At 54.4% G+C, this 14,685-nt stretch overlaps 1 protein-coding gene across 8 annotated transcripts in view; it reads left to right on the forward strand.

The window, feature by feature from the left end:
* LOC103595287 (actin-binding LIM protein 2-like) overlaps positions 1-14,685 on the forward strand; it is a 105,412-nt gene that overhangs the window by 60,548 nt on the left and 30,179 nt on the right. For 4 of the 8 annotated variants that reach the window (XM_008578688.1, XM_008578666.1, XM_008578660.1 and 1 more), the window contains 4 exons: positions 911-1,030; positions 2,017-2,069; positions 2,876-3,014; positions 14,287-14,348. In XM_008578688.1, the coding sequence (XP_008576910.1) occupies positions 911-1,030; positions 2,017-2,069; positions 2,876-3,014; positions 14,287-14,348 (374 nt within the window). The remainder of the gene's footprint in view (positions 1-910; positions 1,031-2,016; positions 2,070-2,875; positions 3,015-14,286; positions 14,349-14,685) is intronic. The other 4 variants (XM_008578682.1, XM_008578697.1, XM_008578706.1 and 1 more) reach the window with 2 other exon arrangements.

Raw genomic sequence — 14,685 nt, forward strand, 5'->3', positions numbered from 1 at the left:
AGCTGTTAAGGAAGTAATACAAAGTGCCCATTTTCTGTATTTTCCTACCCAAGCTCCTAGTTCTCAAGAGACTGCATTATATGTTTTGTGGGCTGGTTAATGGTTCCGAAAGGCCCTTGGTTTGAGTCTGGTTAAACTGTGTACAGCTGGGTGAGCTGGGGGTGTTTGCAGAGGAAACTTGCTAGGTCTTGGCAGAACACCCCTCTTATCAGATGGTGAGGCTGTTTTTGAGCCCTGAGGTAGCTCTACAGCCAGATACATCTGGCCAACTTGTCCACAGCTATGTGAAGTCCTTGAAGCCAGGGCGGCCCCTGGGCCGGTGGCCTGAACCCCAAGGGCTGGGACTTCACGTCCCAAAGAGCCCTTCAGCTGGAGCCATTTAATTGATTTTGCACTTGCAGATTATTCCAAGTGTTGTGATCAGGTGCTGGCCTCTTGGCTTTTCAGGAATATGGCTCACATATTTTTGCCAGCACTCTCAGCCCAGGGGCCTTCCTGGGCTTGGACAGTGGTGCCCTTAGAGCTCCAAGTAGCCACTGGTCCAGTCGTCCCTGGGGCTTGCCGGCCGGCTGCCAGAAGTCACAACTGATGTTTGGCCACACATTCAAGGGCCCACTGCCCAGCGACAGCTGTTGTCTGAGCAACAGGGGAGCTCTGGCTGCTGGGCCTGCATCTGCCTGTGCTCCCTGCTTCTTCCTGTGTCCCTCTCTGTCCCAGCGCTCCTGGAGCAGGTGCGACATTATTTGCCTCTGTGAATGGAGAGAGGGTTTTTATTGATTTATTTATCTTCACATGGAAAATCACTGTCTCTCCTAGAAGAAGGAGAAACAGGTAGCCATTGAGATAATGAAATGTCAGCGTGTCCAGGACGGACCTGCTCAGTCTTCCATTTTGGCCTTATCTTGTCAAGGTCCTGTAGTCCAATCCCCAATTTCCAAGCTCTCTGGCCTGGTATCAGTCTTATCGTTGGTGGTGCAGGAGGCAGGGTGCTCCAAAAGACTGACAGGTCCAAGCCCTCAGCAGGCGGCAGGTAAGCCCACCCTCTGCTTTGTGGCGGGGAAGGAGACTGGTCTTCCTGTTCCGTGCATGGGGTGGATGTTTTAGTGAGGGATACACAAAATGGGTCTTGATGTACCAAATTGGATGCCGAGAAATGTCAGCATGCCCTGGTGTGACTGCTTATTCTTGGTTAGAACTAATGTCGGCCCAGCTGGGTGACAACCCCCCAGAAAAGGTGAGTGGAGAATACAGACACCTCATTTCTCTGCTCCAGAGAGTCCTCATGGCAAATGCACCTGTGCTGCATGAACTCTCACTTGCTCTGTCTCGTTGAGTCCATTCCTGGTGGATTTCTTCACTGCACTGACTCATGGACTTTGTCCAGGACATAATTCACCATTTTGTGTTTTGCAAGTGGCAGGCAGTGAGGTGGGGCAGACAGGAGAAGGACTTTGGACTCAGACTGCCTGGGTTCATGTCCAGCTGTACCACCCACGAGTCTCTGAGCTCGGGCAGGGCAAGCCATCGCCCTGAGCCTCGGTCTCCCCCTCCGTGCAATGGTCGCGCAGCCCCATCCTGCAGGGCTGGGTGGGGACAGACAGTAATGTACCTAAAGTGCCTAGCTCAGGTCTGACTCCTAGGGCCTCCGTGACCGAGACCTTCTGTTACTTCCAAGTTCAACTTGGAAGGTAGAACGTGTGTTCTTCAAAATGCCAAGTGGTGAACGTCTAAAAGCCTGATCTGTTTCTCTGCACGGGGTGACCAGAACTGAAATTCGGCATCACTTCACACCCTGCTGGTGATGTGAACACTGTCTACACTCAAGGGCACGTGCCCACCTACCGGGCAGTGTCCCCTTGGGGAGCCTTCTCCAGCTTGTCTTGTTTCTCGCACTTAAATGACACTCACACACGGATCGTTTTCCATTTTTGAGCATAACTGTACAGTGGGAAACTGTGATGTGGAAACCCAGAATAAATGGTCTGCTGCCTTTACAAACTGATTTTTCCCTTCCAGCCACAAGGCGATCGGATGGGGAGGATGGAAGTTTCGACCAGGATAACAGGAAGGTAATTTGGGGAGATGACCTCAGGTAGAACAGCCTTGTTCAGAAAGAAACCTGGTTTTGGGGGGCTCCTCCAACTGGAATCTCAGGGTCCTCCTCTTACGCCCTGTCCCTTAGGTGTCCTGTGAGGCCACAGTCCTGGTTATATACATGTGACGGTTGGGGTCTGTAACTGAGGGGACGTGGACAATGAAAGGGAAATGAGGCACAGTGCATTCTCAAGGCACGAGGATGATTGTTCTAGAACAGGCTCGGCAGAAAGTACGTATGTCAGGCTTTGCAGGCTGTGCCATCTCTGATGTAGCTATTCAGCTCTACAAAGCAGCCAGAGACCTGCATGCATGTACGGGCGTGGCAGCGTTCCAAGAATGCTTTAGCTGCAGAAGCAGGCTGCAGACAGGGTTTGGCCGGTGGCCTGAGTTTGCCCTCCCTGCCCGTCGAGTCAGGCCCCTTCTCTGGTCTTTACGGAAGGTGGGTTTGAGTGTGGAAAGAGCCTGAGGCTGTACTTGGACAACCTCACCATGTTGTCCTCACCTGAAGCCATCTGGGCCCCTGATTCTTCTGAGCCTCAGTTCCCTCACTGTAAAATGGGGCAATGCCATTTCCCCCAAATGCTTCGTGTGCCTATAGACCATCTAGATAGGTCACATTGAATGGTGACGTTTACCTGAAGCTGGATTTTTCACACATTGAGTTTTCTCACGGTGGGGTCAGCTTGTAGAAGTAAGGAAGCTACTAGAAAGTTCCAGTGAGATGTTTCCTCCATTGCAGATGACCTCAAGATTGATATGACTTTTTTTTCCTTTGCAGAAGACCAGCTGGCTGATTCTTAAGGGGGACACAGACACCAGGACTAACTCTCCAGACCTAGACAGCCAGTCTCTGTCCCTCAGTAGTGGGACCGATAGAGACCCTCTTCATAGAACGCAAGGGGACAACTTTTATTCACGTGAGTGGTTCTTTTGAGCAAGGAACTATAATGCGTATGGAAAGCCTTGCAGCAAAGGGGCCCCCCAACTCTGAACAGTACCCCCATATCTAAGCCTTGCTCGTTAAAGAATATAAGCACAGGCCAGTGAACATAAGGGCACACCAGACAGCAGAGCAGATGCTCCGGCCGTTTGCTGATTTCTCTGGGCCTGACATCACTTAGCTAGTGCACTAGCAGTGGGCCACCCTGCTGAGTCTCCGTGTTACACCCCGGAACTGGCCAGAATTCAGGAAGATTGGGCTCCTGGGTTATTTTAGAGAGAAGACTTCCCATGCTGTCAGGTTGGAAGTTCAGGCCTTTCCCTCCAGAGCAGACGTGGCATGGTCCAGGGGGCGAGCCCAGACTTGGAGTTGATGACAGGGCATTGTCCCGCCTCCAGGGAGTCAGGGGCGTTAGAGCCTCAGACGTTACAGGTAGACAAAGATGATGTCTGCCCGACTCTAGGGGTGCTGCAAAGACTGAACTAGGAGTGATGTTCAAATGTAGAGAAAACTCCAGATTAAGCTGTTTGCTTCAAGATGTCGTAAACCATAGGTGGGCACCGCAGCCGGCTGCAGGCAAACGTGCTCAGCGTCTCCGGGGAGATGCCCTTGGGTCTGAGCTGGGCTGGGGGAGGTTTTCTGAGGACAAGGCTTGGAAGCAGAGGCAAGAGCGGTAGACGTGGGTGTGGGGAAGCAGAGGAAAGGTCCTGGCCTTAGCAGTGAGACAGAGCCAAGTTCCGATCCGGGCGCGTCACTGACCAGCCGTGTGCCCGTGCTCGTGGCACGTGTAACGCTCTGCCTGGCCCATAGTAGATGCTCAGTAACCAGAAACTGTTTCTCACCCTCATCCTCATGCTCACGACTATAAACTGTAAACCGTCCTATCCGTGAAAAAGTGTTGTGATGTGAGAGAAAAGAGTGAACACGTAGAAGCCTGGAAATTATAATGTGTAAATGAATAACTTGAAACAAAGAAAGGCGTATTGTTTTGTGCATGATCTTTGTGTCCGCACACCCCTCCTGCCTCCGCCCACTGGGATCTCAGAGCCGGCGCACGAGGCTGATGTCAGCATGGGACAGCCACACCAAAAAAATGCCCCAGAGGGAGAGGGACTCCTCCAAGACGGCACATGCTCCTCCTGAAAGGGACCTGGAAGGGACTTGGCAGACTGCTGGTCCATTCATGCCCACCTGTGCCTCTAGGGGGCTGCTGCCTGCCACTCCTCCAGCCCCTCCCACTGCCCCATGGTGGTGCTGAATGTGCCCATGGGCCGGGGGCCACTGGCTGGATGATGGCCTTTCTGCTTTGTGTTCCCTTGTGCCTGGTGACAGTCAGGTTTGGAAGGAGGTAAACTTGCTCCAGCCAGAAGCTTCCCCAGCATCCCTCCCTCCCTTGCTAGTGTCCCGGCATTGAGACATTAGCCCTGGGACAAGCCATGAGTGTTTGGGGATCTCAGGGTGGTATTTTCCAGCTCTCAGTCCTTCCCTTGCTGGGTGGTGGGTAGGCACTGTCTGAAAGTGAGTACCACGTGGATGACCCCTCCCTGGGCTCTCTCTGAGGAGACCTGCTACTGCCCCTGGGATCACCCCCGATGTCTCTGGCCCACTTGTAGCTCTGGACGAGGGAAGAGGGGGCACTGTGCAGGAGAAGCCCGGGCCGGAGGGCTGCCCTGTGGGGCCCTCCCTCAGCCACTGACATGCCTGTGGCCTGTGTGAGGAAGGTCCTCTGTGTACTCCTCCCTTATCTGCAAATGCCATGATGAGACACCTGAAGCTGTCGCAGGGCACGTGAGCCTGGCAGGTGGCAGGCCCTGCAAGGCCCAAAGGCTAGGCCAGTGTCCTGATTAGCCAATCACACAGCGGCAACAGCTCGTCTGTCCCCTGCGCCCCCTGCGGTGGCATTCCCATCACCAGCTGCATGTGCAGTGCAGAGGTGACCACGACTGCCTCCACGCAGGGCACCACTGATCTGCAGGAATCCAGCTGCCTGTGCCGGAATTCGTGATCTAATGAGAGATTCCCGCACAGTACCCCGTGTGCGTGCCCTCTCTTTCCCAACACTTGCTTGTGACAACTGTGATTATGATTCTGACCTTCCTTCACTTTCTGCTGGCGTCCTGATGTCGTTTCCTCAGAGCAGGAAACCCCACGTCTAACCACTGCGACTGCCTTTATTTCTGTGCTGGTGACACTGCCTTGGTTCCCGATGTGCATGGAATAGCAGTGAGAACCAGGCTGCTGGCATGCCTGAGTCAGGCGAGCCTTGCTGTCTGCCAGCCTCGCGAGGAATCCAGGCTGAAAGGGAAGCAACGTAGGTCGAGAGTCATCACCTGCTCTTCTTGGGTTCTTTTGAATCTCACTATGGAGCCTCCAGACATGAGTCCATCAGCAGCAGTTCATTTGCACACAGCAGGGCACACCCGCCCGCACCCCTGGGACGTCCATCTGTAGCGCGCCCAAGGAAGGTGGGATTGTTACCTCAACACAGTGGACGCTCAATAAATGTTTGTTGAATTGAGATGCATTAAATTCAACGGGTATTTATTGAGCACCCACTCTGTGCCAGACGCTGAGCAGGGCGCCGAGGGGGAGACAGAGAAGAAGAGAGCAGCCCCTGGGCCGGAGAAGCGTGCAGGGGGCCGGGAGAGGCAGCGACACCAACTTTTGACACCGACGGGAGCAAATGCACATGGACCTGCCACCGCCTCGGCACCCCGCGGGCTCACAGGGCCGGGTCACAGCCTCATCCCACCCGCGACACCATCAGCACATCTCACCTGGGACTGAATTCATCATTCAGTCATTCATCCATCACTCCACCAAATACTTCTTGAGCACCTACTATGTGCAGCAGACAGGCGGGGGTGAACGTGGCTCCGTCCCCCTTCCCCGGCAGAGAAGCCAGATGTCTAGACAGCAGTGACAAGCCAGCGTGACATCCCTACCCCACACGGCGCTGGTCCTCAGCTGGGCACTGCCACCCCCTCCAAAGGGGGTTTCATATATTTTATTACAGACGACCTTTAGTTTCCTTTTACGTCACACACAGGGCACCATCTGGACCATGTGCACACTGGGTCAGATTATTGATAAGCCTGGTTTCCGCACAGGGAAGGGACAGTGTTGATTTGATGTTTTGTTATAAGGAGAGGCCCCTTATGCGGTCCCTGCAATAAGACACATTAGGCTTGTAACCTAAGAAGCTGAAACAGCAGGTGGATGGTGGCATCTGCCATAAGCACTAAACGAGGCACCAAAATTCCATGAAGAATAAAAATTCTTGTTTTTATAAAAAAACAAAAAAAGAAGAGCCTGGAGCCTTACAGGATGAGGCTCTCTCCAGGGGAAGAGCGCAGGGTGCTGTGGGCCCTGTGGATGCCTGCTGCAGCTCGGGGTCCCACACTGCTGACCCTTCACGTCCTGGCCTCTGTTTTAAGGTCCCCCATTCCCTCCCAGTGGTCAGAGTGGAGGTCAGCATAATACGGACCTCCTGGCCACTGGAGACGCTGCCCAGAGGACTCGGTGGCCCCCCAGGAAGGACCCAAGGCTTCCAAAAGGAATAAAACCCCTTTGTCCAATCCCAGCACATGAGACAGATGTGGGGAGGTGGGAGGGAGGGTGGCAGGGCCAGCTCGGAGCTGGGGAGAGAAAGCTCTGAATTAGCAACCGAGGCAGCACAGGGGGGTTCCCGTGTGGGCTGCTTTGCCCCAGACCCGCCTGTGGCTTTGGAATTTTGTGTCACCTTCTGTGTGTCCCCTTCCCTGGGAGGGCGCCCTGTGGAGTGCTGAGTTCGATAGGACATGTTTGTCATCGCCGTTACCCTGTCTCCCGAGGGAGGGGTGGGCTAGTCCACGGTCAAAAGGAGGAAACCCCCTGAGCTGCCACCTGTCGATCTCATGAGAAAATCGGGAGGTGCAGGGCTGGGACCTGAGCCTCGTGGGGGTCAGGTCTGCAGAGGCAGAACTGGAAAAAGAGCCCCCGTGCCATTTCTGCCCTCACAGCAGAGGGCGCTGCTGCAGACAACTCACGACATTCGCTGTACCCCGGAGCCGAGGCCACAGCAGACACAATTCCGTGTCCCATGGAGCTGACGTTCTGGAGGGGCGGAGAGACAGGCAAAGACAAGTTAGGGGAGCGAGCTAGGGCTGCCGTGCAGGTGGGGCTGTCAGGTGCAGGAGGCATGCGGTTTGGGGCACGGACTGTGGTCAGGGCAGGAAGGCAGCTGCTGGCAGGACTGGGGGGTACAGATGTTGGAGAGAAGGTGCCGCACCCATGGCAGGGGCCCGTGTGGCAGGGCGGAGGCTGGATGTGCTAGTCGGCCCTTGGGGGGACTCTGGGCTGGCCTGACTTGTCGTCGAGGCAGAAGCAGGAGGCATGGGGGAAACAGACGTGGGTGGCGGGAGAGGGACCGGCCAGCCGCGGTGGAGCCAGGACTGGCCATCACTGGCTGTCACTGCGGGCTCTGAGCAGGGAGGCCAGGCGTTCGGTTTTCCGTGTTTAAGGCACCGACAGGCAGCCTGGCAGCAGGTGGATGGGAGCTCGGGGCCAGGGCTGGCCAGCCAGGGCAAGAGGGATTGCGGGCGTCCAGGCAAGCGGAGGCGGCCCCTGAGCCGGCCAAGCAGGCGTGTGAGCCCCGGGCAGAGGGTGGAGCTGCATGTCGGGCGACAGAATGGAGAAAGACACTGGGTGCTCTGCTCAGGTGGGCGGAGGCAGCTCTAGGCAGAGACGGGATGGGAAGAGGTAGCTTTCTTCACGTCGCCTGGGAGCCTGGGATGTCCCGGCAGAGCTGCCCATGATGGGGGCAGACGGGCTTGGAGCTCACAGGAGAGGTCTGGGCTGGAGGCAGAGGCTGAGGGTCCTCAGCTCCCGGGTGGGACTTGGCTTGGTACCCTGAGGCTCCGAGAGCGCATGCGACCTCCTGGGGAGGTGGCCCTTCTGTGAGCACCGGGCTGTGTCCTGAGCTTGTGTTACTTAAGAGGCTCTGAGACCCACGTGAGCTGTGACTCCCCTGCCCACTCCCAGCTTCCTCCTCGTCAGCTGTCTCCACTTCCCCACTCTGCAAAATGCTGGAGAAAAAGACGGAGTGAACAGGCCAGCTGGCAGGTGGGGATGGTGCCCCAGGGGACAGGGGAGGCCACAGAGAGGCAGTGGGCCGGGGAAGCTGGGAAGCAAGAGGCAGCAAGGGGAGGCCAAGGGAGCTGGGGCTCAGGCCCAGCCACCCTGGCATCCAGCGGATGGCTCAGTGGTCGCTTGGTGCAGAGACTGTTAGAGAGGAATGGCCAGCCTGGGCCACAGCAAGGGGTCTTTCTGGAAGGCCTCTGGGTGGGTGGAGAGGGTGCTCTCTACAGAGAGCACTGGGAGCCCCTACAGAGAGCACTGGAAGCTCCAGATGTCAGGGAGAGGGCCCTGGCCCAGGAGGAGACACTGTTGCTGGGAGCAGAGACCACCCCCAGGGAGAGAGTGGCCCTGGAGCAGAACCTGCTGGGCTAGGAGCCCAGGGAATGCCATTTGCTGCAGACTGGCTGGAGACTCTTTGCTTTTAGCAAAAGTCCCCATGCCTCTCTGTGCCCAGCATGTTTACCCACAGCTCAGGAACTGGACAGGGTGTTGCCTCCCGGTTCTGGGGATGGGAGGACCAGCCCCAGGCAATGCCACATGTCCATCTGCATGTTCATGGTGAGGACCCACTGTCTCATGGCCACACCTCTCAGGGCCTCCTTGTCCCCCTCCCACTCTGCCTGGGGTCTTGAGATTCCCACCATACAAACTGGAGGCTCTGTCTCCCTTCTCCTAAGCCAGACCTGGAGTACCTTGTCTATAACCTTCTGTGTTCTTTTCTCCCTGAACACTCTTAGCTTCTGGGGGACAGTGTGAGATTCCCCTGGTGCCTCCCTGTTTGCATGCAGCAGTCTCTTGATAAGTGCTTGTGGCCGCAGTGGGTGACCGCCTCTTCCCAAAGCCTTGAAACAGCACCCTTTTGAGCAGCATGTTTTCTTCATGAGACCCAGCATTCCCTTTGGTGGGGTGGGGCACGTAAAGGGGGCCCCCATGAATATGAGACTGCAGAAGTGTCAAGGAGAGTTCTGCACATGGGTGCTAGTCCACTCAGGGTGGAATCCCAGCTTGTCACTTGCCGTGTGAGCTTTGGCACAGGAACAAACATCTCTGAGTTTGAAATTCCCTCACGATGATCCAGTCCTCCTGGCAGGGAGCGTCTGGGGGTTTAAGGAGCTCACATGTGGGGCTCGCCTGCATCCTGCGACCTGACCCTTGGGGGACTTGAAGCAGAACATGCCCACATCCACAAGCCAGGCCCAGCAGGCCTTCAGCAGCCATCACAGGCCCCCGTCACAGTTTCTGGAGCCTGAAGTTCAGATGGTTCAATGGCCTCTCATTCACAGTTGCTTAGGGATAAAGGGAGTTCCACCTCCCCTTCTTCCTCAGATGGGGACAGCTAACCTGCCCAGGGCCGCACGGCTGCAAAGCTGCATGTTCATGCACCAGAGAACCAGTGGAGAGCTTCCCACGGGCACAGCTTACTGATCAGTTGTCCACGCAGCATCCCAGGATGCTGTGATGAGCCGCATGTTTCTAGTTGCATCTGGAACCATCCTCCACCCTTGCGGGGCCTTGCCTTGAATGTGCGACAGTTACTCTGACCTCTGATGTGTCAGCCTGGAAGAGGACAGACCCAAGGAGAGTGTGCTCAGGGCCCCATAAGCAGTCCTGACAGATTGCTGAGGGCAAGGTGGCCATGGGCAGACTTCTGAGAGTAGGGGCAGGGAGTCTGGTTAGGTGGAGCCTGGGCATAGGGAGAGGGTGGGTTTCCAGAGTTTACCGCGTGTGATGCACTTCAGGGTCATGAGTGCCCAGCTGCCGCCTTGCCCAGGGTCCTCTGCACCCACCTTTTCCCTGCAGGTTTCTCCTCTCAATCTCTCTCTCTCTCTCTCTCTCTCTCTCTCTCTCTCTCTCTCTCTCACACACACACACACACACACACACACACACACACGGCCATACACTCTTGAAGGTCATCTAATTCCATCTGGCACACAGGCCCTAGAAGACCCACAACAACCCCCCACCCCAGGCAGACCTGCTTGGGAGCAGGTGGGAATACTAGTTCCTGAAGCCACAAGCCCGGGGCCTTCATCTCAGCCTCTCCAGTTCTTCTATTTTACTTTGTCCAGATCATTTAATCTCATGAAGCCTCAGCTTCCTCATCTATAAAATGGGCTCATGTTTAGTGCATAGGCTGAAGAGGGTCAAGTGAACAGATTTTTTAAAACTAGTGGTTTTCAACCCTGCATATGGGATCCCTGGGACCTTCTAAATCTACTGATGTCAGGTCCCACCCCAAGACACGCCAATTTTAATGGGTTTAGGCAGCAGCCCAGGGGATGAGCTTCCTCTCTCCCTGCTCTTCCTCACTAAGTGAAACTAAAAGGACCTCAAAATAATCCATCAGATGACCTCGGTCGAACTCTAAAGGGTGGGAAGAGGAACGTGGGCTGGCCAGGGACCCTCGGGACTCAAGGGAAAACACAGCAACACACATCTCCCAGCCTCCCACCCAGCAGGAGAAGCGACCAGGCAGATATTTTCCTCCCCCGTCCACACCAGCAGACATTGAGCAGGAGGCTCACTGGCACCCTGAAGCCCTGAGAGTGGGCTCCACCCACAGCCAGTGTCTCTCTTCCCATAGACACACCTAGTGGCACAAGGAAACACATTTTGCCCCCACAAGTAGCACCGGCAGAGACCACGCAGAAGTACCAGCCAGCACCAGGGGAACTTAGCAGACCAGAGTAGCTCCTTGACAAGAATTCTGAAAACTACATTGTCATTGGAACCTCTGCCCATAAAAGACCAGGCCTTCCATGCTAAACCTCAACAGGGTGATAGCCTGCTAAAACAGAAGAGTTAAATAAGATCCAGGGTCTCCCAACACAATATCTAAAATGTCCAGGATACATTAGAGAATTACACATCACACCAAGAACCATGAAGATAACTGTTTGAATTAGACAATCAACAGATATGTACACCAAGAAGAATCAGATGTTTGAATTACCTGACAAAGATGTTAAGGCATTCTTTATCAAAATGCTTCAACAAGCAATTACAAATACTTTTGTAACAACTGGAAAAAAAGTTTCATCAAAGGAAATAGAAGTTATTTTTAAAAATCAAATGGAAAGTATAGAACTGGAAAATGAAATAACCAAAATTTAAAAATCACAGAATGGGTTCAATAACAGAATATCTAAATATGACAGAGGAATCAGTGAACTTGATGATAGAGCAACAGAAATCATCCAATCTGAATGATAGAGGAAAAAATAGGGGGGAAAATGAACAGAGACCTGTGGGACAATGTTTATATCACTGGAGGTCCAGGAGAGGAGAAAGGGAATGGGCCTGAAAAAGTACTCAAAGAAATAATGGCTGAAAACTCAGCAAATGTGGCAAAAAATACAAACCTACAAATTCAAGAAACCGAGTGAACCCAAAAAAGGATAAATCCAAAATATCCATACCAAGACACTTCATAATTAAACTTCCAAAAATTAAGGACAGAGAAAAAAGCCTTGAAAGCAGCCATAGAGAAAAGATGTATTACCTACAGGGGAAACACCAATTCAAATGACAGCAGATTTCTCATCAGAAACCATGGAAATCAGGAGGAAGTGGGGCAACATTTTTTATGTACTGAAAGACAAGAACTATCCGTGTGAATTCTATATTTAATGAAAATATGTTTTAGAAATGAATGGGAAATAAAGACATCCTCAGACAAAGAAAGCTTAGGAATTCGTCACTAGCAGACCTACCCTCAAAGAATGGCTCATGGATGTCCTCCAAACAGAAAGGATGTGATAGCAGAAGAAGACTTGAAACTTCAGAAGAGAAAACACCAGAATAGATAGAATGGGGAGAAATATGAAAGAATGTCCCTCCCTTCCTGAGTTTCTTAAGTCCTATTTGATGGTTGAAGCAAGATGTATATAACGCGACCCAATATAGGTGCTTGAAGTAGGTAAAAGAAATGCCTAAGACAATTGTGGTTAAGAAGTGGAGAGTCTGGCAGGGTGGCTCTGTTGGTTAGAGTGCACCCTTGTAACACCAAGGTTAAGGGTTCGGTTTCCCATACCAGCCAGCCACCTCTCCCACCCCTCTCCCCAAAAAGTGGGAAGAATAAAGTGACCTTAATGGAAATAAGGTTTCTGCACTGCGAAGTGGTTAAATGTTGAGACCAGCAGATGGCAGCCTGGACACTGGGAATTTTACGAGCTGTCCAGGCGATGGTAGCATGCGTTCAGGTGGAGACCCACCAGCTGAAGAGTGCTCCATGGGCGTTTGCTGCTCTTGAGGCTGTAGGGAAGTAGTTCCCAGACCTAAGTGAGCACCAGAATGACATGGAAAGCTTGTGAAAACACAGACACTGGACCCCAGCCCCAGAATTCTGATGCAGTCGATCTGGGGTGGCGGCTGAGAATTTGCATTTCTGACAAGTTCCCTGCTGGGGTTGATGCTGATAGTTGGGGATAACACTTTGAGAACCACTGCTCTAGCATCTTTGGCAGATAAGGAGCTCTGGGGTCTCAGCAGGAGGGTCCCTTGGGACCCCAGGGTGTGCCCAGCTCTCTGTATAAATTAAGAAGAAGGTGTTTCCTGGGGGAACCCCAGAACTGCAAGTCAGGAAGCCTCATCTGGTGACCTAGGCTGCTGCTATCTGGCTGGTTGACCTCAGGCAGGTCCCTGCAAGCCTCTGGGTCTCAATTCCCCTTCTGTGAACTGAGACGAGGTGGCTGGACGATTTACCTGGAAGATCAAGGAGCGGCCCAGCCAGTCTGGCCCCCAGCCCCTCTCCCTGCTCTGTCTTCTCAGCTCCACTTTTATCTTCTTTTACGTCGGGGTTCACGTAAGATTTCAGCTGACAGAAGGGTTCCTCTGCTAAGAGAAGTTCGAGAACCCTGACCCAGATATTGTAAAAGGCCCTTCCTGACCTACATCTGGAAGATTCCCACAGACCACACAGTGACAAACAAGTCCCCAAGGCAGGTCCCCTAGCTGAAGTATCTCCTATAGGCTTTCCTGTGTACACATGTGACCTTTACAGAATTTCCTCTCTATTGTCCTCACTGAGTTTGTGAGAAACCCCCAAATGTAAGACACCTGGATAAGTCCTTTGCCTTCCTGGAGCGGGTGGGTGGGCAGTTCTGTGTGCGGCGCCCGCCTCGCCATTGGAAGCATGGTCCTCAGTCCTATATACACATGGCCTTGTGAACACTAAGAGATGACCTGCCATCCCCGCTGACACCTCAGAAGGCAGGCAGCCCAGCAGCACCTGGGAGCGAGTGCGGGCAAGGGTGGCCTGTGCTGCTGGGGACAGGACCCCAGATGAGGCAGATGTGGCCCCTGCTCTTTAAGGGCCCGCAGGCTAGTGGAAGGAGAGATAGTTCAGGGGCCTGGGGCAGGCCTCCTAAGGGTGCTTCCCCCAGCCTGGGGGCCCCCCCACCCAGCAGCAGCTGTGCCCGCCCACCCCCTCTGGAAGGCACCCCACGCTGCACTGAACAGGGCGGGGCTGGCTGCACCACTTCCTCCTGCTCTCCTGACCAAGCCAAGTGACCAAGCACTGGAGAGGTCACTGGAGGGTCTGGGCCCCTCTGGGCCAGCCAGTGAGGGACTGTGAGGGTCCCATGTCTGAGACCAGCCCCTTTTTATTCCAAGAGAAGGTAGAAATTAGCATTTTAATGTGGAATCCCCCAACTGCAAATAGCTCGAGATTTTTTTTTTAAACATCACAGTCTCCAGGCCCCCCGTTTGCCACCTTGGTCATGGGATGGCACAGCCCCACCCATCCCATGGGTGTCCTGAGATTGGATCCCTTCCTGGCTGCCCCCAGCTCTCCTGGCCTGTAAGGTGAGGGGCTTGGCCAGAGAGACAGATGACACCAAGGTGAGCCGGTCCGTGAGCACAGGTGCCAGCTGGGCTGGGGCCGGGGCTCCACCGTGTCCCTCCTGTCATGGAGGGGCTTGGGATATCACTCCTCCCTGGCTCCTTCCTCAGTCAGTGCCCTGGGGACAGGAAGTCACAAAGGAGGTGGGGCGTGATGCTCAGGGGGCCTCACATGTGCCCCTGTCCAGCCCCACTCGCCTCAAAGCCCACCCTGGGCCGCGTGCGCCCCTCCTCGCCCACCTGGCCGAGTCTGCGCGCGTGACGAAGTTGTGCTGTATCTGTTTCAGGATTCCCCTATTCCAAATCTGACTCTCTCCCAGGACACGGAAAGAATGGCTTGGACCACCGGGTAGGTAATCAACCCCTCCCCGGCCCACGGTGTACTAACCACTGCTGGGAGTCTGAGTGTGGTTCCCACAGCTTCTTGACCACACAGCCAGGAGGAGAGGCCTGGGGACCACTCAGCTGCCTGCCTCTGCCTGCTCCTCTGCCCAGGGGCTGCCACTGCCACCACTGCTTTTTCCAAACCAGGACCGGACCAGACCTTCCTCCCCCCCCCCACTCCCTGCCCCGGTCCCCACGTGGAGACCACCCAGAGTGATCAGGCCCTGTTCTAGGAAGCCCCTCCTGCCCCACGTCCTCCCCCTGTGGTGCAGAGCTGTAAAGGATTGTGTGTTTCATGAGCC

The sequence above is a fragment of the Galeopterus variegatus genome, unplaced genomic scaffold (genome assembly GCF_000696425.1).
Source record: "Galeopterus variegatus unplaced genomic scaffold, G_variegatus-3.0.2 Scaffold76, whole genome shotgun sequence".
Taxonomy (NCBI): domain Eukaryota; kingdom Metazoa; phylum Chordata; class Mammalia; order Dermoptera; family Cynocephalidae; genus Galeopterus; species Galeopterus variegatus.